Source organism: Rhinoraja longicauda, chromosome 1 (assembly GCF_053455715.1).
Source record: "Rhinoraja longicauda isolate Sanriku21f chromosome 1, sRhiLon1.1, whole genome shotgun sequence".
NCBI classification, from domain to species: Eukaryota; Metazoa; Chordata; class Chondrichthyes; order Rajiformes; family Arhynchobatidae; genus Rhinoraja; species Rhinoraja longicauda.
Window position 1 is genome coordinate 115,815,294 of NC_135953.1, and position 27,079 is coordinate 115,842,372.

Below are 27,079 nucleotides of genomic sequence, written 5' to 3' on the forward strand. Positions count from 1 at the left end.
ACCAGATACGAGCTGCAGAACTCACAAATCCCACTGTTCCTTGGGGCTTGTAATAACAAGGAACGGCAGATGCTGGTTTATACCAAAGACACGTATGCCAGAATAATTCAGCAGGTCAGGTAGCATCATTGAAGAACGCGGATAGGCGATGTTTCGGGTTGGAACCCGTCTTCAGACTGGTCAGGAGAAGGGGTCCCGGCTCAAAACGTCACCTGTCAATGATCTCCTGGGCTGCTGCCTGACCTCCTGAGTTATTCCAGCACCCCGGGACCGGGCACGCGCCGCGCGCTCCCCCATCCCCGGGACCGAGCCGCGCGCTCCCCCCTCCCCGGGCCCGCGCGCTCCCCCCATCTCCGGGCCCGCGCGCTCCCCCCATCCCCGGGACCGAGCGCTCCCCCCTCTCCGCGCTCGGCGGCCGCTCGTGACGCGCTTCCGGTGCCCGTTGGCCTGGTGACGGCGGCGAGTGAGGAGAAGCTCGGGGCCGCGGAGAAAGTTAATTGGAGCCGCGTCTCGTTGTCTCGACCCGACCCAGACCTGTGAGTACAAGCACATTCCCCCCGACTGCCCTCAAACACCGCATACGGTGTGGGTTGTCGGCCTGCGCTGGCGTTAATACCTAGAGAGGAGAGCGGAGCAGACTTGTTGCACTGTCGCTCCGCTCTGTTGATTCAAGGCCGGGGCCGCTTGCTCTCACTCAGCACCAGTGCCCGTCACGGGACGCGTGTCTCAAAGTCTGAAGAAGGGTCTTGACCCGAAACGTCACCCATTTCTTCTCTCCAGAGATGCTGCCCGTCCCGCTGAGTTACTCCAGCATTTTGTGTCTGTCTACTTGCTTAAGTTAAATGGCTTCATCCTGCTCCATTTACATGCGCCAGATGATAGGAGTTACTGGAACCTGTTTGCATTATTTTTGCAACACCTCCGTTTATCTTTTAATGCATCTGGTGTTAGAATTGTCCCGGGGTCTATTCGCACTCGTTCACGGTTATCGTAGTTTCTGTTACAATAGTGTAAACCGGAGTAACCTGGAAGTTACCAGCTGAAGCTGACTCCTGAACGTTTACCAGCGAGCCACTCTTCATTTAAAGTCGATCAATAGGCAAAACGCACTCTCGCGTTGAAATATGACTCCACCGCTTGTATTTCAAAAAGTCTGCATTCTTTTTGAAACCCGAGAAGCAGCTGCTTTTGCTCTATTAATTAGGTAATCTCTGAATTCTGGTGGAAATTTCTGAACATCATACGTAAGGAGGGATATTCTGGTTTTTGTAGAGTAAGTTTGTCTGAATGATTCATGGACGACAAAAATGAAATGCACCAGTTTTACAAACTACAGTCTTCCCTGGAAGTTAGACTATGTTTTAACTTCTCATTGGTTGAGGACTAAGAAAATTTGATGTAAAAAATGAGCATTGGGCCTTTCAGGAATGATTTCACTAATGGTAGTAGAAATGTAGAGTACTTCTACAAGTGACAGTTGTTCTAAGATGATAATTTTACATCTTTTTGTTGTGCTGCAGTCTACAAGAAGAATTTTCTTGAAACTGCAGGAAGATATTAATGGACTGGTTGGGTGAGCACACAGTAGGCAAACAGTATTCAGTCTGCACAAGAGCGATATGAGGCATTTTAAGAAGAATATAAACTGAAGCAGGAATAGGCTGTTCAGCTCCCCCATATATGTTCTGCAATTAAATAAAATCATGGCAAATCTTTTACTTCTGTTCCACTTTCAATCATGGAATAAGAAGTTTGACTGTTTAGTATTGAAATGAGAAACTATTGTTGGATAAATGGACGGTGAAACGGCTGAGCTAAATGACTTGCTCATTTTCTTTTGTTCTCAATTCTGATTTCTTTGCAAGATTCAATTCACTTTAGAAAGGGTGAAGCCAATTATAGCGATCAGATAAGTTAAAACATAAATAACAGTGCACAAAACAGTGGAAGAAATAACTTTTGTATTGTCTTTCACCCTGCTCTCTTTACGGTATGGAATACGTGGGCAGTAGGAGGAATTTAATGTTGGAGCTGCTTCAACTGCCTGGTAGTTAATTCTTGCCATTACGTGACTGCTTTAAATTTAGACCATGTTACAAAATGTAATGATAGCTGTTCATTTTTTTTAACCTAGTTTATTAATATTTTTAGTTCATTTTCAAGGCATATTGTCATGGAATTCTAATTTAAAGTAAAATTATTTAAAGGGTTAATTGGACCCTTTTTTTCTCCTCATAGGGCATGTTTAGTTTAATTTGGCATTACCTATACAGCTCCTTTCTAAGGTCTTGGGTGAAGTGGATTTTACGTAAGATCACTGGAAGATGTGAACTTCAACGCATTTGTGCCAATACTATTCAGGGAGCAGAGCGAACTATGAAAATAGGTAAGCATTGGTAGTAACTAGTTAACTTGTTTAGGACAAAATCATCCACCAAAGCCAGTTGTCTTGCATAACTTTACACTCTTAAATTTGGCTTCTGGTATTTTGGTTAAATCAGTGCCACATACTTAATTTTGATGAAATGTTGAATATCGAACATATTTTAACGTGTTATTGATCCTTTCAGTCAATCTGTACGTAAATAATTCAGTTAATTACCATTCATATGTAGAACAACCAGAAAATCTAGCATTTTGATTTGGGAAAGAGAAACGTTGGATATTTAAACCATTAGTCCTTGTTGTTGCCTTGTATATGTTATCTTTCTCCAATTTCATTAGACAATTTACTCTTCTAAACTCTTTTTAAATAGGCTATTATATAGAATAGATAATCCTTCTGATAAAACTTAATACACAACTCTCACTTTGCCCTTGTTCCTCATATACGATGTTGTGCTCATGCCAACTGATTTGATTCTTCACATTTGTGGCATATTTACATGAAAAGCTTAACAGCATTTTCCAAATGTCTTCTTTCTCAAAATCCAGATTCTCTTCTAGGTTGGGTACTCAATAATTCTGTGTACAGTGGTATATGATTGCTTTCATCTGAATTGCAGTTCTGTTCCCTTTATAACCAATTAAGCAACCCAGCATTTATGACAACATAAGTTCATGTGATAAGAGTAGAATTAGACCATTCGGCCCATCAAGTTTACTCTGCCATTCAATCATGGCTGATCCATCTCTTCTTCCAAACCCCATTCTCCTGCTTGCTCCCCATAACCCTTGACACCTGTACTAATCAAGAATTTATCTATATCTGCCTCAAAAAAAATCAATCGACTTGGCCTCCACAGCCTTCTATGGCAAAGAATTCCACAGATTCACCACCCTCTGACTAAAGAAATTCCTCCTCATCTCCTTCCTAAAGGAATGTCCTTTAATTCTGAGGCTATGACCTCTGGTTCTAGACTCTCTCACTAGTGGAAACATCCTCTCCACATACACTCTGTCCAGGCCTTTCACTATTTGGCAGGGTGACACGGTGGCGCAGTGGTAGAGTTGCTGCCTTATAATGCTTGCAGCGCCGGACACCTGTGTTCGATCCTGACTACGGGTGCTGTCTGTACGGAGTTTGTATGTTCTCCCTGTGACTGCTTGGGTTTTCTCCGGGATCTTTAGTTTCCTCCCACACTCCAAAGACATAACAGGCTTGTAGGTTAATTGGCTTGGTATAAATGTAAAATTGGCCCTAGTGTGTGTAGCATAGTGTTAATATACGGGGGTCGCTGGTCTGCACGGACCAGCTGGGCTGAAAGGCCTGTTTACGCGCTGTATCTCTAAACTAAACTATTCGGTAAGTTTCAATGAGGTCCCCCCCTCATCCTTCTAAACTCCAGCGAAAAGAGGCCCAATGCTGTCAAACGCTCATCATATGTTAACGCACTCATTCCTGGGATCATTCTCATAAACCTCCTCTGGACCCTCTCCAGAGCCAGCACATCCTGCCGCAGATATGGGGCCCAAACATTTCACAATACTCCAAGTGCGGCCTGACCAGTGCCTTAGAGCCTTGGCTTTACATCCCTGTTTTTGTATTCTAGTCCTCTTGAAATAAATGCTAGCATTGCGTTTGCCTTCCCGACTTGCAAATTAACTTTTGGGGAACATATTACTTTGAATCTAATTGGGGTTTTTTTTAAACCAATACATTTTATAATCATTAATAGGGAATTGGTCCATACTTGCACACAATCATCTTGATTTTCTTTTCAAATGAAGACCTGGACTTTATTTGTAGATAATGATACTTGAGGCAATTCATCAAGCTTAAAAGTATTTAAATTTCTGACAGCAAATCGAATGAAGTTTCGAATCGGTCTTTTATATGCTTAATTTCCTGTTTTGTCAAATTCATTTGTGATTTAATTTATTTCTTAAATGTTTTTAAATCTATGAATTATTTCAATGTGTTTCACCAAAACATTTACCATTTAACATTTTTATTCAATAGAATATTCATTGGAATCCTCCAGAAGTGAAGTAAGTGAAGCTCATCTTTAATATGTGTGTGTAAGAGAGATTTAAAAAAATTAAAACTGATTATAAATTCCTCTTGCATTATAGTGTGGAAATAATATGCTTGAAATGGACTTGACTTAACTTTGGACTTCCTAACTGATGATAATCATGAGAACATCAAAGTAAATCAGATGTAAATGAGTATTTTCCAGTTTGTTTCCTTTCCTGTTCTCCTGTAAGCAGAAGTTCACAACATTCTTCATTAGTACATAAAAGATAGAATGTTGAACTTGCTATGAAGTTAATTCAGGCCTATTAAAATGCATATATTAATCCGAGCACATGGATCACAATTATGGTTGTAGCAGGCGAACAGGCAAACTGAGAAGTGGGTAGGAAAAATATTGATCTGAAGCATAATAATGATAATGGCCAGTACATTAGGAATATTTGGGAAACAATATTCTTATATTTGTATAATTATAATCCCTTCATATATCAATCTAAGCACCAGGATTGGAATTGTTCTATAGACCAAAATATTTATTAGTTCATTTTGGCCGTGAGCGAATAAGGTGAAAAAAAAAATCAAAATATTCAAATAGATATTAAAGCTTTTTTTTTTTTTTTTAATATTTTTTATTTTTGAAAAGCATATGTACAAATAGAAATAAGAAAAAACACATTTGTTACAAAGTTCTTACATAGCTTCAATTTAAAATTTTTGAAGAGAGAAAGTAAAAATAAAAATAAAAAACTATAAACTTGGGGAGAGAGAGTAAGAGGGTTAAAAAAATTTTTTTTTAAAAAGGGATCTAACAATAAAAATTAAAGGGAGTAGATCCGGGAGACAATAACCACAGTTGTACATCCAACCCCTAACTCAAGTTTCAACTTTTAATTTAAATCTTTTATTTTAGTCCTGTGCCAAACCCATTTACTTTTCTAAAAATTCAATAAATGGAGACCATATTTTTAAAAACAACTCAGGTTTGTCGATTAAGGCAAACCTTATTTTTTCCAAATGCAGGGTCTCTGTCATTTCCGGAGTCCACATTTTAATTGTGGGGGTTATTGGTTTTTTCCAAAATTTAAGTATTAATTTTTTCGCAGTTATTAGACTGTAATCAAGAAAATGTACCTGACTTACTGTAAAATTTGTAGTATGTTCTGATAATCCTAATATAATATTAAAGCTTTTAATAGAAGAGAAGGCAGGAACGGGGTACTCATTGAGAATGATCAGCCATGATCACATTGAATGGCGGTGCTGGCTCAAAGGGCCGAATGGCCTACTCCTGCACCTATTGTCTATTGTTTATTTTCACATTTTTGATATTGTGTTCCCAGGATTATTTTTTGGGGGGTATTGTAATTACTATTTGAAAAATGAAACAAATGAAAATATAATTTGTATGATTTTTTATAATTCACTATTTTAAATGTTTATCCATTACTCTTTAATAGATTTATGCTGAATAATGTGTCTCTCTGTTAATCGTTTCACATTTAGTTTTTAAAGGGCTCAGTGGCCATCAGTGAGGAGCATGTGGAGAACAGAGTTGATGAGATAATGAAGATGAAAAAGATTTCCACTCGGAAAGATCCCAAGTATGTTTCTTTGAGTTGTGAATCGGTTTGAAATTTTTACAAACGTTTACTGTCCATTTAAACATTTCAATTCAGACCAAGTTTTGCATGCTTTGAATTGTAACACTTGGGTAACTGTTACTTGATGTATAATTTATAAACGTCATTGCACAAGTGCTTGATAGGTCAGACAATACCAAGGAAAGAAAGAGAAACTGGATAAAGGCATCATCTATATTTTAAACTTGTAATTCCCCCCCCCCCCCTCCTAGTTTTGCTAGTCATTGACCGAAAATGTTAAAGATGTTGCTGAGTATTTCCAGAAGTTTGTTTTTATTGCTGATTTCCGAATTTGTGAATTGGATTGTCATACAGTGTGGAAACAGGCCTTTTGGCCCAACTTGCCCGTGCCGACCAACATGCCCCACCTACACTAGTCCACCTGCCTGCATTTGGCCCATATTCCTCTAAACCTATCCTATCCAAATAACGGTCTAAATGCTTCTTAAACATTGAGATAATACCTGCCATAACTACATCTCCGGCAGCTTGTTCCATACACTCACCACCTTTCGTGTGTAAAAAAAAAAGCGAGCCTTTGGGCTCCTAATAAATCTTCTTCCCCCCAACCCCCCCCCCCCTCAACTTAATCCTATGTCCTCTGGTTCTCAATTCCCCCTACTCTGGACAAACGACTATACATTTACGAAATCTATTCCTCATGATTTTGTACACCTTGAAAGATCTCTCCTCATCCTCCTGCTTTCCAAGGAATTAAGTTCTAGCCTGCTCAACCTCTCCCTATAACTCTGACCCGTGAGTCCTGGCAAAATCCCTATAAATCTCTGCACCCTTTCCAGCTTGACAATATCTTCTATAACAAGGTCACCAAAACAGAACACAATACTCTAAATTTTGCCTTGCCAATGCCTTGCATAACGGCAACATGACCTCCCAACCTCTACACTCAATACTCTGACTGATGAAAGTCTTTTTGACGACCTTTTCCACCTGTAATTTCACTGTCAAGGAACTATGTATGTGCACTCCTAGATCCTTCTGCTCTACAATGCTTCCCGGAGCCGTAGGTGCTGCCTGCGTTAGACAAGGGGGACTCTGCTCTTGCTCCCCCTCCCCCCCCATTCGTAACAAGGACAGAGCTGCGGGATATCGAGGAAACCCTAGTGAGAGCCTCATCTATAATGGAAGAGGGGAACCCCCATTTCCTAAAGAACGAGGACATCTCTGATGCCCTGGTATAGACGGAGGAATTGGGAGTAGGGGATAGAGTCTTTATAGGAAACAGGGTGGGAAGAGGTGTAGTCAAGATAGCTATGGGAGTCAGTAGGTTTGTATACTCAATACTCTGACTGATGAAGACCACCTACCTGCGACTCTATCTTCAAGGAACCATGCACCTGCGCTCCTAGATCACTCTGCTCGACAACAGAGCCCTGCCATTCACTATGTAGGTCTTACCCATGTTAGACTTCCCAAAATGCAACATCTCACATTTTTCTGTATTAAATTTCATCAACCAATCCTTGGCCCATCTGGCCGATCGATTAAGATCTTGCTGCAATTCTTCACAACCATCTTCACTATCTGAAATACCACCGACTTTTGTATCATCTGTAAACTTGCTAATCTTGCCGTGCACGTTCTCATCCAAAATATTGACGTCGATGACAAACAGAAACGGGCCCAGCACCGAATTCCACGAGGCACACCACGAGTCACAGGCCTCCAGTCTGCGAAGCAACCTTCCACCGTCACTCTGTGCTTCTTTCCATGAAGCCAATTTTCTAAACATTCACCTAACTCTCCTTGGATCCCCTGTGATCTAACCTTCATGACCATGATGCAAAAATGGGTGGTATTAAAGATAGTGAAGAAGGTTGTCCAAAATTGCAGCAGGAACTGGATCAGATAGGCTGAGGAATGGTTGACAGCATTTAATACAGAGATGGAAGGCATTGCCTTTTGGGAAGTCCGTCTTAACCTACTTGATCTCCCGGTGGCTCAGCACTTCAACTCCCCCTCCCAATCTGACTTTTCTGTCCTGGGCCTCTTCCATTGTCGGAGTGAGGCCCAGCGCTAATTGGAGGAACAGCACCTCATATTTTGTTTGGGTAGTTTACACCCCAGTGGTATGAAAATGGACTTCTCTAACTTCAGATAGTCCCTGCTTTCCCTCTCTATCCCCTCCCCCTTCCCAGTTCTCCCATCAGTCTTCCTGTCTCCAACTACATTCTATCTTTGTCCTGCCCCCTCCCCTGACATCAGTCTGAAGAAGGGTCTCCACCCGAAACATCACCCATTCCTTCTCTCCTGCGATGCTGCCTGACCCACTGAGTTACTCCAGCAATTTGTGACTACCTTCGATTTAAACCAGCATCTGCAGTTTTCTTTTCCTACATATTGAGTATAGAAGTTGGGAGGTCATGTTGCAGTTGTATAAGACTTTGGTGAGGCCGCATTTCAAGTATTGTGTTCAGTTTCTGGCACCGTGTTATTGGAAAGATGTCACGCTGGAAAGGGCACAGAGAAGATTTACGAGGATGCTGCCAGGACTCGAGGGTCTGAACTAAAGGGAGAGGTTGAGTAAGCTGGGATTCTATTCCTGGGAGCGCATGAGAATGAGGGGTGATCTTGCAGAGGTGTATAAAATCATGAGGAATAGATTGGGTAGATACACCCAATGGATTGGGCTGACCCCTCTCACCCTGGCCACAAACTCTTTGAAGCACTTCCCTCTGGAAGGTGACTCTGGACTGTCAAAGCAGCCACAGCCAGACATAAAAACAGCTTTTTTCCACGAGTGATAGTTCTACTCAATAACCAAAGTCTGTAGTCTCTTTTTTGCTCTGGTTTATTTTCACCCACATGTTTAGATTGTAATGGTGTATCCTTCTTGTTTTGATGTGTATATGCTTTATTCTTAATTGTTAATTGTTAACTGTATGTTAACTGTATGTTTGTGTTGTCATTTGTGAGCGGAGCACCAAGGCACATTCCTTGTATATGCATACTTGGCCAATAAACGTATTCATTCATTCACAGTCTCTTGCCCAGAGCAGGAGAATTGAGAACCAGAGGACATAGGTTTAAGGTGAAGGATAAAAGATTTAATAGGAATCTGATTGGTAACTTTTTCACAAAGGGTGGTGGGTGTACGGAATGAACTGCCAGAAGAGGTAGTTGAGGCAGGGACTATCCCAACATTTAAGAAACAGTAAGACATGTGCATGGATAGGAAAGGTTTGGAGGGATATGGGCCAAACGTGGGCAGGTGGGACTAGTGTGGCTGGGACATGTTGGCCGGTGTGGGTAAGTTGGACCGAAGGGCTGTTTTCCACGCTATATAACTCTATGACTATATGCCATATATGTTCTCATCCAAATCATTGAAATAGTTGACAAACAGCATAGGCCCAGTACTGAATCCTTAGGCACACCTCTTGTCACAGGCCTCCAGTCTGACAAAAACAACCTTCCACCATTGCTCTCTGCTTCCTTCCATGAAGTCATTTTCTATCCATTCAGCTATCTCTCCTTGGACCTTGTGCGATCTAACCTATCATTTGTTCTGTCAAAATACAATCTACTGGAGGAATATGGTGGGTCAAGCAGCATCTGTGGAGGGAAATAGATTACAGATCTTTTGGTTGGAGACCATTCCTCTGGACTAGGAGTCTACTTTCCACTTGCGGTATTTTATGGTGCATTTGGATCATGCAAAATGTGTGCCATAGAATACGGACTGACAAGTTATTAAATTTTTAAAATAGTATGAGCAAGCTGCTCTTTAGCTTAATTAGATGAGCCAAGGAGGGAGCCAGTTTGCAAAATAATTAGCATTTCAATGAATATCTTGTGATAAAACTAGATGAAGTTTTTGTAATCGTATATAGTCTTTTTGCTGACAATAGCATGCAATAAAAGAAAGCTTTTCATTGTACCTCAGTACATGGGACAATAAACTAAACTAAACTTTTGTTCCATAACAAAGTTGTTAATGGCGATTTGGATTTTGGAAAATGTTTGTTTAATAAATTTGCTTGTAAGCTAGCACTAATCTTTCAAACTGCTATTTTAACATAAAACTTGTATGAGAAATAAAATAAACTATAGTTAGTTTATTTCACAACCTTTGTAATGATCCCATTATGCAGTTGAGCCCTTTTCAAATGCATTGCAATCCATTACATAACTACATCAAAAATAATATGTCTGGTATTTTCAAAACATTTCTTCAGATTTGATGCCAGTAACTGCTTAGTTAACTTATCGTCTTTTGGTGTGGTAACCAGCCAAAGGAGTAGATCTTCTGATTATAGACTGTCCATTTTCACTAAAATTAAGCTACATTACTTGTTATACTTTGCACATTTAAGTAATAAAGACATTGGTAATCTTGCTAATTCATATTATTTGTATGTAGAAACAAGGAACTGCAGATGCTGGTTTACAAATAAACACAGTGCTGGAGTAACACTGTGGTCAGGCAGCATCTCTGGAGAACATGGATAGGTGATGTTTTGGGTTAGGACCTTTCTGATTGTGGTTACCGCAATTGTTCTAAAGAAGGGTACCAATCCAAAATGACACCTATCCATGTTCTCCAGAGGTGTTGCCTGACCCACCGAGTTACTCCAGCACTTTGTGCCTCAATTTTATATTGTGAATTGTATTAAATATCAATAGAGCATTTTTCATTTAAACCTCGCTCTTGGTTGGTCATACAGTAGTTCTTATTGTCATTTTTCCTTGAAAGCTCTCTTTAACAAGTGACAGACCCACTATTGTAAAGAAAAATGCTACAATGCTGCAATTAACCGTACACATTTTGAATTTGGGTTTTAATTCCATACCTGGCAATTTAATTTTGTAGTCGAATGAATGAAGAACCAAAAAGGACCAACATTTAGTGATTATATCTAACGTAGTATTTGTTTGAAAGAATGGCAGATTTTTGATGCAAACAGTACATTTAAATCAAAATATCACAATCACAATAATACTTTATTAGCCAAGTATGTTTTGCAACATACGAAGAACTTAATTTACCATACAGTCATAACAATAAAAAGCACCAGGACACAAAAATACATTTTAACATGAGCATCTACCACAGTGACTCCTCCGCATTCCTCACTGTGATGGAAGGCGAAAAAAAAGTTCAATATTGGCTTTGTTGAATTCCGAACTAACTGCAGCTTTGACAGGGAGAGTATTTTTTTTTCCACTTTGAGATAGAAGTGGAGGGTAAGTGGGGAAATTATTGGTCTATTAGCTTAACATCTGCTATGAAGAATTTGCTATAATCTGTTATTAATGACACAGTGATCATGTTTTTTGATGCAGCATGGCTTTCTAAATGGTTCTTAACATCTTAAAACTGATTATGTGGGGGAAAGGGGAGATGACAAACCAATCTGAACCAATATTTAATTCTACAAATTCCAAGAAACTTAACTTGCTTTGTATCAGTGGATATTGGCTCAGCGTGTGTTATTTTCCCTCTGGAAGTGAGGTACATGCCCAGCCGGACCTGCCGGGCATGTGTTCCTGCTCTGTATTTTGCCACTTCCATGTTCTTGTGTGTATATTCTGCTTTCTAACTGCTCCCACTCACTCATTTACCAGCTAACCTTAATTACAGTTTATTCTCATGGTCGCCCTGGCTTTGCCCTGTCAGAGACATTCCCCTAGCCTACCCATCCTGCAGCTTAACAAGCTTCTTTTGATCCTTTCCACTTTTGACGAAAGGTATTTGACCTAAAATATTCACTGATTCTTTTCTCATAGATGCAGCCTAGGCTGCTGAATATTTGCAACATTTGCTGTTTTTACTTTGGAATTTAATTTTTTATTATTATTAAGGCAGTTTTTTTCCTCCCTGTAGGTTCAAGTTAAGTTTGCAGATTTGCTTACATCAAGTCACGGGCTTTAAAAAACTTTTTGTTGATGTAGAAAACCTTCGCAAGCAGCCCTTTGACTCTTCAAACAAGCATCATGAAGATATGCTAATAAAGGTATGTTTCTCCTTCATTGTCATGCATTACCACCGAGGCAGTTATTTCCACAACATTTTGAGGAGACAGCATTTGTCACCAGATTCATTTTTGGTTATAAAGTGAGTTACATTATGATCATTATGTTGTACCTTGTACTGAAATATTATTTTGATGCATGCAAAATAATAATGGATCAGTTATTTTGCAAATGTATTCTAAAAGATTTTTTGCAAATCTTTCTCTTTGCAAATGAAACAAATTCTTAAGTGTTGATTTTATTAAGAAGCAAAGCTGAAACACAATTTTTAAAACCAGCTTACACTGAGTTGTGTCTGATTGAATGGAATAGGTTCAAACACATGATTTTCTGCAGTTGAATATAACCAAGCTGTCTTAAAGTAGAAACAGTTCTATTTAAATCCACAGATTTTCTTTAATAATTGTAATTTTGGTTAAAGATTTGCTGTATTATGATTTTCTGAGACTGGTGGATTATCACATTACTGTTTATTTCTTCTGTCTTTCAGCTGTGGAAATTGTTAATGCCCCATATACCCTTGGAATCGAGAATCACCAAGCAATGGGGTGATATTGGTTTCCAAGGTGAAGATCCTAAAACTGACTTCAGAGGCATGGGAATGCTGGGGTTGCATAATTTAATGTAAGTTCTTGCATCTTTATGTGTGATTATCTGAAAACATTTTAACTACATACTAGTTAAATGATCTCCATACTAGGTGCTTTTATTTTCGAACTTTTAATTAGTTCAGATATGTTCATAATGGGGACACACAATTGTTCTTTGGACCATTTATAGTCTTCGGGTGACCCAGAATGTTTTTTGCGAACAAAATATATATTTTGATACCAAAGTGATCTTTTAGTTGTTTATTGTCTTAAAAAAACGGCTTGGTATGATATCCTCAACTTTTTGAAGAATTACTTTTGACTTGAAATATCTGCAATTAGCAATAGGAGGGGTAGACAGGTTGGTTTAAAATGGGAGCTTCGTGCAGCTCCTCCAGTTGGATCTGTATTCTGCATACCATTATTTCAATTTTGTGGTTTTCTAAACTCTGCAAAACCCCCACCTTTAAGCTGGTGGGAGCTTCAATATTTGATTGTTTTTGTTGAATTTGGGATTAAGTTACTTGAGTAACTTTTTAAGAAGATAATGCATGCATATCAGCAAGATGCTTGCATTTGCTGAATGAAGAGAACTTGTGTTACTGTGTATTGGTGTATGGAGGAGTTGATCAAATTAGTTTTGGAAATTAGAAGTGACGTTCTCAATATATAATTTACGCATCACTGAAAACTTTATTAAATTGATGGCTCAATAAAGGGATTAAGGACAAAATGGTGGATGGTGGTATTGCTAAGAGTTGTAAGGCTGAGAATTTGGATTTGATTTTTTTAATTGTGGGTAAAATAAAGGAGAGTGAACAAATAATAAATATAAACACAGATTGTTAGGTCTGCAAGTATGCAAGAAGAGAAGTAAACCCATGGAGAAATAATCGGGAGAGAAAGGAAGTGTTTTGACAATTAATTGAATATTTTCTATGTCAACCAGTAGAAGGAATAAATAACGTCACTTCTAGTGTGAAGGCATATGAAATAGTCTAATGGGAATGAGAAGCTAAGTAATATTAATTTAAAAAACAGCAGTAATTAATGAAAGTAGAACTTAACTAATAATCTGGATTGGATGTTCTAAAATGTATGATTGAAATGGATTGAAAAGCAGCAAATGTAATGACTATTCAAGAAAGGGTGAGATCTACAGGCTAGTTACCCTCATATCACTTGCTGAAATTCATTATTAAGGAAATAATAACATGATGCTTAGAAAATCCTAATGAAGTTAGACAGTTTTAACGTGATGTTGGGGTGGCGCAGTGGTGCAGCGGTGGAGTTGCTGGTTCGATCCTGACTCTGGGTGCTATTTGCACTGAGTTTACACATTCTCCCTGTGATCATGTGGGCTTTTTCCGGGTGCTCTGGTTTCCTTCTACATTCCGAAGGTGCAAGTTTGTAGGTTAATTGGCTTCTGTAAATTGTCCCTAGTGTGTAGACTAGAACTAGTGTACAGGTGATCGTTGGTTGGCACGGACTCAGTGGGCCGAAGGGGCGGTTTCCATGCTGTTTCTCTAAACTAAATTTGTACACGGTTCTAGATGGTCCAGCTAGGGGAAGCATCAACTTCACATATACCTTGTTGAGTCTCTTAAGAATTCTGTATCCTTCAGTAAGATCACCTCTCATCCTTCTAAACTATTCTGTTACCCCTCTGTTCATTTGAGAAGCCTGCCGTCCCAGGAATTAATCTGCTTAACCTCTACTGCATTTCCTCACAATTTTATCCTTTTAAGTAGGAAGATCAGAGTTAGCCAATATTCAAGATATATTCTCACTAGGGCTCTCTGTAATTGGAACTAACATCCCTATTCTTATGTTCAAATCCTTTGGTGTTAAAGGAAAATATAATTTCTTGCTGAATGACCATCTTAATTTTCAATGATTAAAAGGACACCAGTCAATATGATTGATCAGTTTTCTCGCATTTTAGCTTTCTCCCTTCTCCTCTCATCTTCAGGATAGCATGCTTGCCTTTAACCCTACTAGCCTCTACGTTCAGTGGATCGTCTCTAATTTCTGACACTTTAAACGAGATGCCACCAGCAAACACACATCTCTCTCTCCCTTTGGCATATCAAAGGGACTTTCCCTTTGCAACTCCCTAGTTTATTCTTCTCTCCATAAACATCCACTTTTCCATTTTTTCTCAGTGTCTTGTAAAGCCGTCAGAAGAAATTTGACTCCTTTACCTCTCTTCCCACCATCCAAGGTCCCAAACTTTGCTTCTAGGCCAACTGCAAGCGAATTGCTGCTACTTCCAATTTACTGTACGAGACGTGGTTTCTTTTAGACTGAGAAAATGAAGAGCAGGTTGGTAACCATTATGCAGTGCACCTTTGTTCACTCTGCATGATGGCCCTGAGCTTCCAGTTGCTTAAAAACTTAATTTTGCATTTCGCTCTCACTCTGATCGTTGTTAGGCTTCATTTGAGCTGTATAAACTTGACCTACATATCACCTTCTGGCACGATGTCCATGAGGCTCAACACTGAATTCAACTATGTCAGAAAGGCAGCCGTTCCAGTTTATTAGAAGTAGCTAGTTCCTGTGGAATGCTGGGGTGCTATGTGGGTCGGACGGGGTTTGGGTTGTAGCGTTTATGATACGCGGCTCCTGGGAAAGGGTTTAGTGTTTCTGGGTGATGACATGATGTTCATCATTCAACTTGCTTCTCTCTTGTGGATGCTGCCTGACCTACTGTTTACAGCGTCTGACATATAGATGTTTTGCTTTGGAAAAGGAAGAAGTAAAACCTAAATTATTAGATTTTTGACATGAAATGGTGTAAGTGAATTTTAATTTGTTGTTTTAGGTTCTTTGGAGAGCATTATCCCAAAACGGCACGCCAGACTCTTTCTCAATCAAGTCACCCAAAGATGGGGCAAGTAAAAGCATGTTTTTTTCCCACAAAGAAAGATTATCAAAAATAGTTACAGTAAGCCTCGTTGTAACGGACCATCCAGGGAGGGAATTGTGTTCGTTATTACCGATTGTCGGTGGTAACTGAGTAAGGCATAATAGGTGGACACAAAATGTTGGAATAACTCAGTGGGACAGGCAGCATCTCTGGAGAGAAGGAATGGGTGACGTTTCGGTTCGAGACACTTCTTCGGAGTGGTGTCAGGGGAGTGGGCGGGGCAGAGATAGAATGTAGTTGGAGACTGTAAGACTGGTGGGAGAACGGGAGGGGATGTGACCTTTCTGTCCTGAGCCTGTTCCATTGTCAGAGAGAGAGAGAGAGAGAAAGCAAGGACTATTTGAAGTTAGAGAAGTCAATGTTCATACCACTGGGGTGTAAGCTACCCAAGCGAAATTAATGACTTGGATGAAGGGATTAAAAGTACCATTAGCAAATTTGCAGATGATACAAAGCTGAGTGGTGGTGTGAACTGTGAGGAAGATGCTATGAGTTTGCAGGGTGACTTGGACAGGTTGTGTGAGTGGGCGGATGCATGGCAGATGCAGTTTAATGTGGGTAAGTGTGAGGTTATCTGGGTGTCCTAGTGCATCAGTCACTGAAAGGAAGCATGCAGGTACAGCAGGCAGTGAAGAAAGCCAATGGAATGTTGGCCTTCATAACAAGAGGAGTTAAGTATAGGAGCAAAGAGGTCCTTCTGCAGTTGTACAGGGCTCTAGTGAGACCGCACCTGGAGTACTGTGTGCAGTTTTGGTCTCCAAATTTGAGGAAGGATATTCTTGCTATTGAGAGCGTGCAGCGTAGGTTTACTAGGTTAATTCCCGGAATGGCGGGACTGTCATATGTTGAAAGACTGGAGCGACTAGGCTTGTATACACTGGAATTTAGAAGGATGTGAGGGGATCTTATCGAAACATATAAAATTATTAAGGGGTTGGACACGTTAGAGGCAGGAACCATGTTCCCAATGTTGGGGGAGTCCAGAACCAGGGGCCACAGTTTGAGAATAAGAGGTAGGCCATTTAGAACGGAGATGAGGAAAAACTTTTTCAGTCAGAGAGTTGTAAATCTGTGGAATTCACTGCCTCAGAAGGCAGTGGAGGCCAGTTCTCTGAATGCATTCAAGAGAGAGCTAGATAGAGCTCTTAAGGATAGCGGAGTCAGGGGGTATGGGGAGAAGGCAGGGACGGGGTACTGATTGAAAATGATCAGCCATGATCACATTGAATGGTGGTGCTGGCTCGAAGGGCCGAATGGCCTACTCCTGCACCTATTGTCTATTGAAATAAGAGGTGCTGTTCCTCCATTTTGTGTTGGGCCTCACTGATAATGGAGCAGGTCCAGGACAGATTGGGAATGGGAGGGGGACTTAAAGTGCTGAGCAACCGGGAGATCAGGTAGGTTAAGGCAGACTGAGCGGAGGTGTTCAGTGAAACGATCGCCGAGCCTGCACTTGGTCTCGCCGATATACAGGAGTTGACACCTGGAACAGCAAATACAGTAGATGAGGTTGGAGGAGGTGCAAGTGAATATCAGCCTCACCTGAAAAGACTGTTGGGGTCCTTGGATAGAGTTGAGGGGAGAGGTAAAGGGACAGGTGTTGCATCTCCTGCGGTTACAGTGGAAAGTACCTAGGGAAGGGGTGGTTTGGGTGGGAAGGGGTGAGTTGACCAGGGAGTTGCGGAGGGAACGGCCTCTGCGGAAAGCAGCAAGAGGTGGAGATGGGAAGATGTGGCCAGTAGTGGGATCCCGTTGGAGGATTATATGCAGTATGTGATGGCTGATGGGGTGGAAGGTGAGGACAAGGGGGATTCTGTCCTTGTTATGAATGGGGGGAGGGGGAGCAAGAGCGGAGCTGTGGGATATCGAGGAGACCCTGGTGGGAGCCTCGTCTATAATGGAAGAGGGGAACCACCGTACCCTAAAGAATGAGGGCATCTCCGATGACCTGGTATGGAAAACCTCATCCTGGGCGCAGATGTGAAGTAGAAGGAGGAATTGGGAGTAGGAGATAGAGTCTTTACAGGAAGCTGGGTGGGAAAATGTGTAGTCCAGATTGGGAGTCAGTGGGTCTGTAATAGATTATCATTGTATGTAGTTGAAACAAAGAATTGCAGATGATAGCTAATACACAAAAGAGGCACAAAGTGCTGGAGTAACTCAGCAGGTCAGGCAGCATTGCTGGAGAACATGGATAGGTGACGTTGGGATCCGTCTTCAGACTGATTCAGTCTGCTGAGTTACTCCAGCATTTTGTGTCATTTCACCTTAAAGTTCGGTCCTAGTCTGCACCAGTGAGCCCTTCTTCGCCAGTTCACGTGTCTGTTGCTGCAGCTCTTCTTGTAGCCCCCCACAGGATGCGCTTTGTTCAGGCCACTGCCACTGACGGACATGCTTGGTTGCCATGGGGCTCCCTCCCCTCTCAGCTGCTGCTGCTTCCAAGGTGGAGTTTATCGGTGACCAGGATAGAAGGAGAAGCAGATAGGGGCGAGGCCTAGTGGGCAGAGAGACTGGAGGAAGCAGTGGTCCAGCAGGGAGTGGATAAAGCCACCGCCAACAGCAAGAAGCAGCAGCAGGTGAGAGTGGAGGGAGCCCCATGAGGACTAAGCGTGTCCTGCCATTCGCAGCGGCCTGAAGAAGGCACCATCTCCCTGGGCTACAACATGAGCCACAACAGCAGCCATGTCACCGGACCATGCAGTGGGTGAAGAAGGGCTCGCTGTTGCACCTTGTGAGTCGGGAATGGCATCAGAGGCCGGGTCTTTAAACAGCCAGGAGACGGAGTAAGCCGGGAGTGGGTCGGCAGGTCAATCCACTATATCCGGCATCTGTTATAAAGGGGTCTGATAAAACTAGAATTTATTGTTGAGTCTGATGGATCCTTTTGATGCATCTTTATACTCTCAGTTTCAAAATTTGATAGAAGATTCAAGCTACATATTAGCTACAATAACAATCAAGTAACCTTTTTTGCAGTACTTTGTCATTTTTAGCAAGGTTTGTGATTTTATTTATGTAATAGAAAACTCTCCCTCTTAAAAATAATTCTGATAATCTGATAATCCTTTATCCAACTATTTGGAAATCCTGACGGTTCAACATTTGGTTTGCCATGTCCTGATTCCTGTATTCCCTTCCACTTGCTGCAGCCTTTTTCCTGTGATTTCTTGTGCCTTCCCAGGTGGAGAATTTTATCACATAATATCGAAGTGTGTTGGAGTATTCATGAGAATAACATCCGATAGACCAGAAAATCTGCTGGTCTGATACCACTAAAGCCTTGGGCATGCCTGATTAACAAATTTGCTATGTACAATTTTAAGACATACTTACTGCTAGTATATTTTCAGAGAATGAGGATGTACTTATTAATTGCTATTGCAACTTCAATTGCAAATGGGTAATATGAAAATTATACGTATTTGGATGAAGGTTTTCATTGTTAATAACATCATTCAGATGTAGCATTTATTTTATGTTTCCTGGCAGTGGCATTACCAGATGTTGTTTTATTTGTTTAATTGTTTAATCAGACGGAACAAAGATGGAGATCCCCTGGTCCTCTCTTTTCACCCCACCAACCTTCGGATCCAACAGATCATTTGATTACATATTTGTTGCCTGCTGCTGATTCCACCTTCAATTACATCTTCTGGTCTCTACCCTTTTTGCTTTCCATAGAAACCACTCTCTATGCAACTCCTTGGTTCGCGAATGCGTTCCCACCCAAACCACCCCCTCTCCATGCACATTTCCCTGTAACCGAAGATGTAACACCTGGTCCTACACCTCTAACTTTCATCTTGGGGGCCCAGCAGGGCCGTTTTTACAGCATTATGGGCCCCCGGGCAAAGCAGTGTACTGGGGCCCCTACCATTACTCTCCCCACCCCCCTTTCCCTACCAGCCCCCCCCTGTCGTGCCGGCGAAAAGCACTTACCGAAAAGCACTTAGCGATGGACTTAGGGTGCTACATTGTTGCGAAAAGCACTTACAGATCGCTGTGAGAAGCACTTAGGGATGGAAAATGTTGCGAAAAAAGCACTTATTGAACCTACATTTTTAAAGTAGTATTTATTTATTGCAAGTCACTTAACATACACAGATCAGCATGGGGCCCCTATGCTCGTGGGGCCCCGGGCAAGTGCCCATCAGGCCCATGCGTTAAGACGGCCCTGGGACCCAGGTAGCCCTTCTGGATAAGACGGGTTCATATGCTCCTCTTCCAACCTTATCAATTGCATTCGGTGACCTCCATTACATTGGCAAGACCAAGCAACCATTTCACCAACCGCTCACTCTCTGTTCTCCGAGGTCTGTGGATCTTGCAGTTGCTAACCATTTGAACTCTTCCCATTCCCATACTGACTTCTGTCCTTGATCAGCTCCATTGCCTGAGTGAGGCCACAAGCAAACTGGAAGAACAGCAACTACTATTCCACTTAGTTAGCCTACTACTCAACGGTGTGAATATTGAGTTCTCCAATTGCAAGTAATGCGTCCACCTTGCCCTTCCCTTTCTTCTCTCCTTCACCCCACTTGCTCTTACATTTCCAACATTTTCCATTACCTTAGTCACCCTGCTCCTTTCCTCTCGTGTATGCTTATTTCACATCTTCGAGTCCCCTCTTTCCCCTTCCATCCTTATTGACTTTTTATTTCACCTTCTCTCTCTTTATTTCACACCCTTTTCACTCCAAGCCTTTGTCACTTACTCCACCCATTGACACTCACTGCCCCCTCCCCTCACTTGTATCCATTTATCACTTGCCAGGCTTAGCCCACCTTTCTTCCCCCTCCCTCCCACACTCTTATCAATCTAAAGGATCCCAGCTTGAAAAATCATCTGTCCATCTGCTCTGCAAATGGTTCCTCCAACACGTTATATTTTACTCAAGAGGGCGGAACGGTGCGCAGCGGTAGAGTTGCTGCCTTACAGCGCCTGGGTCCTGGAGTGTCCTGGAGCAGAGTCCTGGAGGATTATGGTGTCTCAATGGAGTACATACATTCTCCATGTGACCGGCATGGGTTTTCTCTGGGAGCTCTGGTTTCCTCCCGCAGTCCAAAGATGCACAAGTTTTTGGTTAATTGGCTTGGTATAATTGTAAATTGTCCCTAGTATGTAGGGTTAGTGTGCAGGGATCGCTGGTTGGCGTGGACTTGGTGGGCCAAAGGACCAATTTTTGCACTATCTCTAAACTAAACTTCAGCATCATCAGTTTTTTGAGTCTCTGAGCATGGAGAACCAAATGTGAAGTTCAGTGAAGGTTTAAAAACAAAAAACTCAATAGATGGAAGGTGATTTGGCCTTCTATTGTGAAGAAAATGATCTACATTATAGTTGCACTTGAATTTACAGTTAACAAAATTGTGATTTGTAAATTAAAAATTAGCTTCCTTTTGAATACATGGAATGTGAATGTACTTTAGATCTTTTTGACAGATCTTATCTTGTATTATCAATTTCAGATATTCTTATGCTATTGTCGGAATAAATCTCACTGAAATGGCTTACAGTATGCTGAAAACTGGGATATTAAAAACCCATCTTTACAACGTAGTTTCTGAGGCTCCTCGGATGCACCATTTCCATGAGTTTTATTGTAAGTAATTTAATGTTTCCTTCCACTATTTACTGCCTGTTTCTCATTCATGCAGACTGTATATTGTTTACTGTAATGTTAAATTACACTTTCAGTGAATTCCATATCCAGATTTGTGTAAATTGTTTGAAATTAAAATTGTCCTGTGATTTGTTACATGCATATAAAAAGTTAATTTTCAGTGAAAATATATTCTTACCTTGCAGCATATTCCTGCCTTAGATTGTCACTGCTTTACAGCTGGATAATGTGTTTCTCACCTCACCGTGCAGAAAGAAACATCTTTGTAACTTGTGCATTCTAATAACGTGTCATCTGGTCATTTCGCATATCTGACCCCTGTTATTTGCTTTTTGTCATTGTTTGCAAGGCCAACTTTCAATTCTAACCTTGATCTGGGTTATTGTCATAAAGTCCTACAAACAAATTGATGAAATTTCCAATAAAAACAATGGTCAAAACAACATTAAACCATTTAATGACCACAGACAAGTTTTCAAACATTGACCTGCTCAATTCTGGGCTACAAAATATCAAATTTTCTCCTTCACCTAAACCTAATGCTGTACTTTACACTCCTATTTTCCTTTGCGAATTGTGCATGTCTTTCTGTGACTGCTGTAACAAACTTGCTAGGATATTGAAAAAAATCGACCTCTGCTCGAACTAATGTTGCATTAAAAAATGAATTTTGGATAATGCATTTACTGATTTAAAAAATATTACCTTAATTATTATATTCAAACTGTTGTAGTGCCCATCACTTTAACTGAAACTAACAGCTATTATTTAAACAACATTTTGGTGAAAATGGCATGTAAAGTTTGCCAATAAATTGCAACATTTTACTTAACTGAATTAATGTCATTACGTTTTCTGCTATCTTTGGCTTTTGTATGTCACTTTTTCCTTAATGATGTGTTATCTGTAATTTATTTTACAATCATTATTACTTTGTTAGTACAATATTAACTGAAATCAATGGGTATTTGTGTATGGGGAAGTATTTGGGAGTACATATTTTAGTATCCTCAAGCATTTTAATAATGTAGGAAGGAACTGCAGATGGCGGTTTAAACCGAAGATAGACAAAAAGCTGGAGTAATTCAGTGGGTCAGGCAGCATCTCTGGGGAAATGGAATGGGTGATGTTTCGGGTCGAGACCCTTCTTCAGATTGAGTCGGGGAGAGGGAAACGAGAGATATAGATGGCACATAGAACAAGTGAATGAAAGATGTGCAAAAAGCAACAATCAAGAAAAGGTGGAGCCCACAATGGTCCATTGTTGGCTGTGGGGTAGGTGATAATGGGTTGCACAGACAGTGAAGCTAAACAGGACAACAGTGAAACATGTACAACGACTAGGGTGGGGGAGGGACAAGGAGAGAGAGGAATGCAAGTGTTACTTGAAGTTAGAGAAATCATTATCCTGCTGGGTAGTAAGCTGCCTAGGCGAAATATGAGGTGCTGTCTTCCAATTTCCGTTTGGCCTCATTCTGCAATGGAGGAGGTAGGTCCAGGACAGAAAGTTCAATATGGGAAGGAGATATAGTGTTTGGCAACTGAGAGATCACGTAGGCCAAGGCGGACTGAGCGAAGGTGTTCTGCGAAATGATTGCCCAGTCTGCGCTTGGTCTCACCAATTATATAGGAGTCCATACCTGGAACAGTGCATACAGTAGATGAGGTTGGAGAAGGTACAAGTGAATTTCTGCCTCACCTGAAAGGACTATTGGGGTCCCTGGACAGGGTTGAGGGAGAATATATAGGGATAGGCGTTGCATCTCCTGTGGTTGCTGGGGAAGGTACCTGGGGAGGGAGTGATCTGGTTGGGGAGGGATGAGTTGACCAGGGAGTTGTGGAGGGAACGATCTCTGCGGAAAGCAGCAAGGGGTGGAGATGGGAAGATATGACTGGTGGTGGGATTCTGTTGGAGGTGGCAAACATGTCGGAGGATTATGTGTTGTTTGCGATAGCTGATGAGGTGAACGGGAGGACAATGTTCCTTAAAGAATGAGGACATCTCTGTCTTGGTATAGAGAGCCTCATCGGGCGCAGATGTGGCATAGATGGAATTGGGAGTACGGGATAGTGTTTGCAGGAGGCAGGATGGGATAGAGTAGTCTAGACAGTTGTTAGAGTTAGTAGGTTTATAATAGACATCAGTCAATAATCTATCTCCTGTGATGAGGACGTTAAGATCAAGAAAGACGAGGGAGGTGTTGAAGGTCCGTGAATTTTAGTGCAGGGTAGAAATCGGTAGTGTAGCTAATGAAGTCCATGAGTTCTACATGGGTGCAGAGGGTAGCCCCGATGCAGTCGCCAATGTAGCAGAGATAGAGTTTGGGGATAGGGCTGGTGTATGTCTGGAACAGGGATTGTTAGATGTACCCTATAAAGAGGCAGGCATAGCCAGGGCCCATGCGAGTGCCCGTGGCTATGTCTTTGATTTGGAGGAAGTGGGAGGAGTCGAAGAAATTGTTGAGAATGAGGCCCAGCTACGCTGGATGGAGGAGAATGTTAGTAGAGGTAAATTGGATGGTTCTGAGGTAAAGGAAGTAATTGAGGGCATTAAACCCTTCCTGGTGGGGGATGGAGGTGTAGTGTGACTGAACGTCCATAGTAAAGATGAGGGAACGGGGGCCTGGAGAACGGAAGTTATTAAAGAGACAAAGGGCACATGAGGTAGCTTGAACATGGGTCAGGAGAAATTGGACCAGGGGGATGGGATGGAGTGGAGGTACGTGAAAATTATTTCTGGGGCAGGAGCAGGCAAAAACAATGGGTTTGCCAAGGCAGTTGTGTTTAGATTTTGGGGAAAATGTAAAACCGAGCTGTGTGGTTCTGGGGAACGATAAGGTTGGAGGTTGTGGAGGGCAGACAGCAGAAGTAATAAAATTAGAGAGAGCCTGCTAAATGATTGGTGCCTGGTGCTCATCTGTGGGGTCATGGTCCAGGGGTGATTAAGAGGTGTCCAAGAGCTGGCACTTGCCATTGGTGTGGTAGAGGTCAGCTCGTCTGACTTTTAATTTTAATGGTATTGGGCTACTTTCACACCTCACTGTCACTGCTTTATCATTTAATTTTTCTAGCATTCCATCCTGTTTATTTTCCTTTTCAAATGTTTTTCTCTCCAACTTTTCAGATTTTAAATGTTGATTGTTGAAAATGTTGCCCATGTTGCTGAGTATTTCACTCAATTTTCAATATTCTCCATGTTTGGCTTTTCCAAAAATATTCTTATGTGTGGAAAATTCAAATATCTATTTCTTGTGTATAACCCAGGCAGAATTTATTCTGACATCTGGGTAATTTTGCCATTTACTCTGCATGCTGAGTTGAGTCTTCATGTCGGTACCCTCTGAATTATTACTGACCCTTCAGTAATTTCTCAAGCGTGCCTCAAATGTAATGGCCCCATCATTGGCAGCAATGCCTTCCACTGCTAAGACTGTTAAACTGCAAATTCCCACCCAATGACACTACCACCCTTCCCTGTTTTAAGATTCTGTATAAAACTTGCCAATATTTTGGTTTCCTATCCTAATTTTCTTTATAACATTTCTGTGATGTTCCTGGAATGTGATTTGTTAATTATGCTGTTTGCTGCCTTGTGAATTGTTTTAACCTGGCTGTCTAGATATTAACTTTCTTCAGCCTGTGACAATTTTTGTGCAAACTTAAATTTTATTCTTTACTTTTTTTAAATCTTACTTTGCCTTAATTGCTTTTTCTACTCTTTGAGCTCAAATACAGAGGGCACAATGGTATTTCAACTATCGGCGATTTGTACAATGGAAAACTTGCTAGAGATATTCAGTTAGGTATGTTTATGAGCACATTTAGATCGGTAACTATTTGGTGAATGGGTAGAATGGAAGTGAAATAGTGTGTCCAGTCTCTTTGAATAACAGTTTCTGTATTGTTTTAGGTTATCTGATGTATGAGTTTAATCAGTTCTGGTTCAAGGAGAAACCAGCCTGCATTATGGAATTCAACTACTACAGAGAACAATTTCACAAAAGGGTAAAAGAGCTCTTGCTGGATCCTAACTCAGTGCTTATCCTGAAAGCAGAGAGACAGTAAATTGCATAAAACCCATGAAGTGCCGCTTGGGATTAATTGAACAAAGTGAGTTTATGCAGTGGATCTGTGGTCTCAATGGATTTGTTTCTCTTAAATTGAAACCTGTGAACAATATGTGACTGAATTCAGAATTAACCCCTTTTCAATATAAATATTTCAAAATTATTTCAAGGTGCCTTGTGTTTGATAGCAGATATGGAGAATTTATTTATAGTGCGATTCAAAATTATTGTTGCAAACACTGAAATGCATTTGAGTGATTTTTCAGGTTTACCTTCAATGCACAACCTGTTATATCGCATTTTTAAAAAAAGCATTACAGTTTATTTTTTCTGATAGTGCAGAGAGCTTCATAAATCCAATTGAAAATAATTTCAACAATTCTTGAGTTTTTATTTTATTACATTAAAATAACTAAAGGACATCTTTGGAGTAAGACTGCGAGAGCCAAAGCTTGACATTTCTAAGAATATAATCCTCAATTGAAATTACTGTTTTAGATTCTATTCCATGAGTCTTTTCATGATAAAGATGCATTACAGAATTGAAGGGAAAATGGGTAGCATGCTAAATCTACCAGGGCATTTCCATGTACCTTAAGAATGGTTTATCACTTGTATATACTGTAAACCTAAAATTTCTAGCAATAATCAGTTTTAATCTGACGTGTTTATTTTCCAAACCTCTGTGTATTACATAAGAATTATTAATTGCAGATTAATTTATAAACCAACCTTATCATTGGTTGTCAATTACAAAGAGCCGTGGCCAAGTTCAAATTGTTGACAATCTTGCTTGTACAATTAAGTGGAGGTCTTCATGAAGTATGAACATTTCATCTTTTAGTGCTTTTGTTACGTGATATGAAGTGTGAACTAGCTGCTGATAATGCCACATTGTATTCATCATGACTTTCCATGAAGACAAATTAAGTACACAGACAATTAAAAAGTAATTTCAATGATTGTTGGTAGAAGTTTTGAAGAGATGCAAGGAAGATGTACATTATTTTTTTGTTTTGAGCCTCATCTCACTCAGGATGGCCGTAGCAGGTGATGGTTGTTCCATGCACCTTTCCTGCTTTTTATTGAGGATTGCTTATTGGTGTATGACCACCGGTCATATGTTTTGTATTTATTACTGGTGTGATTAATCTAGATAATACATTTGTAATTGAACATTAAGTAGTTTATTGAACAAAATACTTCCCACCAAAAAAGATGCTCTGATGTTTAAAGTTTATATAGATTTGTACCAGATGGCTTTCTATATAGGTGAGAGGTTGGAACTTATTTTATGAATGTTTGCTCAATTAAAAATATACCTGCAATAACCAAGTGTAAATGTATTTATTTGCATGTTTTCTTTTACTTTGAATTTTGAGCCTTTTTAATAATTGCAAAGGGATGTTGCCACTTAAAGAGCACTAAATACCTTGGACTGAGAGATGTGCTCCAGTTACTGTATTGAGGCAGCAGCATATCTGGGATCTGTCTTGGAGGAATTGGGCTTCCATTCTATAATTTTTGCAATTAATTTGCAGATTGCCAAGTTTACAGCAAAGAGGCATTTTTGCAAACTTAAGTCTACCCTTGTTTCTTTAAAAACGGCATATTTTTAATTTTGTGAGTTTACACCAATTCTACACTGACACTAATGTAAAGCAGAGGCACTAGAAACAGTGTATCCAATTCCTGAGTGAAGTTGATGGTTGTGGACCCTTCCAACACATTCCTGATTACTGTCCTACAACGTGCCTTGCTGTTAAATAGTACAGATTGTCACAAGTTTGGACAGAGTAGGACATAAGGA

The 27,079-nt window shown here is 40.6% G+C and overlaps 1 protein-coding gene across 1 annotated transcript; it reads left to right on the plus strand.

Annotated features, from left to right (window-relative positions):
- Positions 1 to 401: 401 nt before the first annotated feature.
- Positions 402 to 26,591, plus strand: elmod2 (ELMO/CED-12 domain containing 2). Its single transcript, XM_078404899.1, has 9 exons — positions 402 to 536; positions 2,239 to 2,386; positions 4,403 to 4,431; positions 5,924 to 6,021; positions 11,909 to 12,038; positions 12,548 to 12,681; positions 15,475 to 15,543; positions 21,048 to 21,181; positions 25,113 to 26,591. Exons 2-9 carry the CDS (start codon positions 2,242 to 2,244, stop codon positions 25,265 to 25,267), a joined length of 894 nt encoding a protein of 297 aa, XP_078261025.1. The 5' UTR covers positions 402 to 536; positions 2,239 to 2,241; the 3' UTR covers positions 25,268 to 26,591.
- Positions 26,592 to 27,079: the final 488 nt, after the last annotated feature.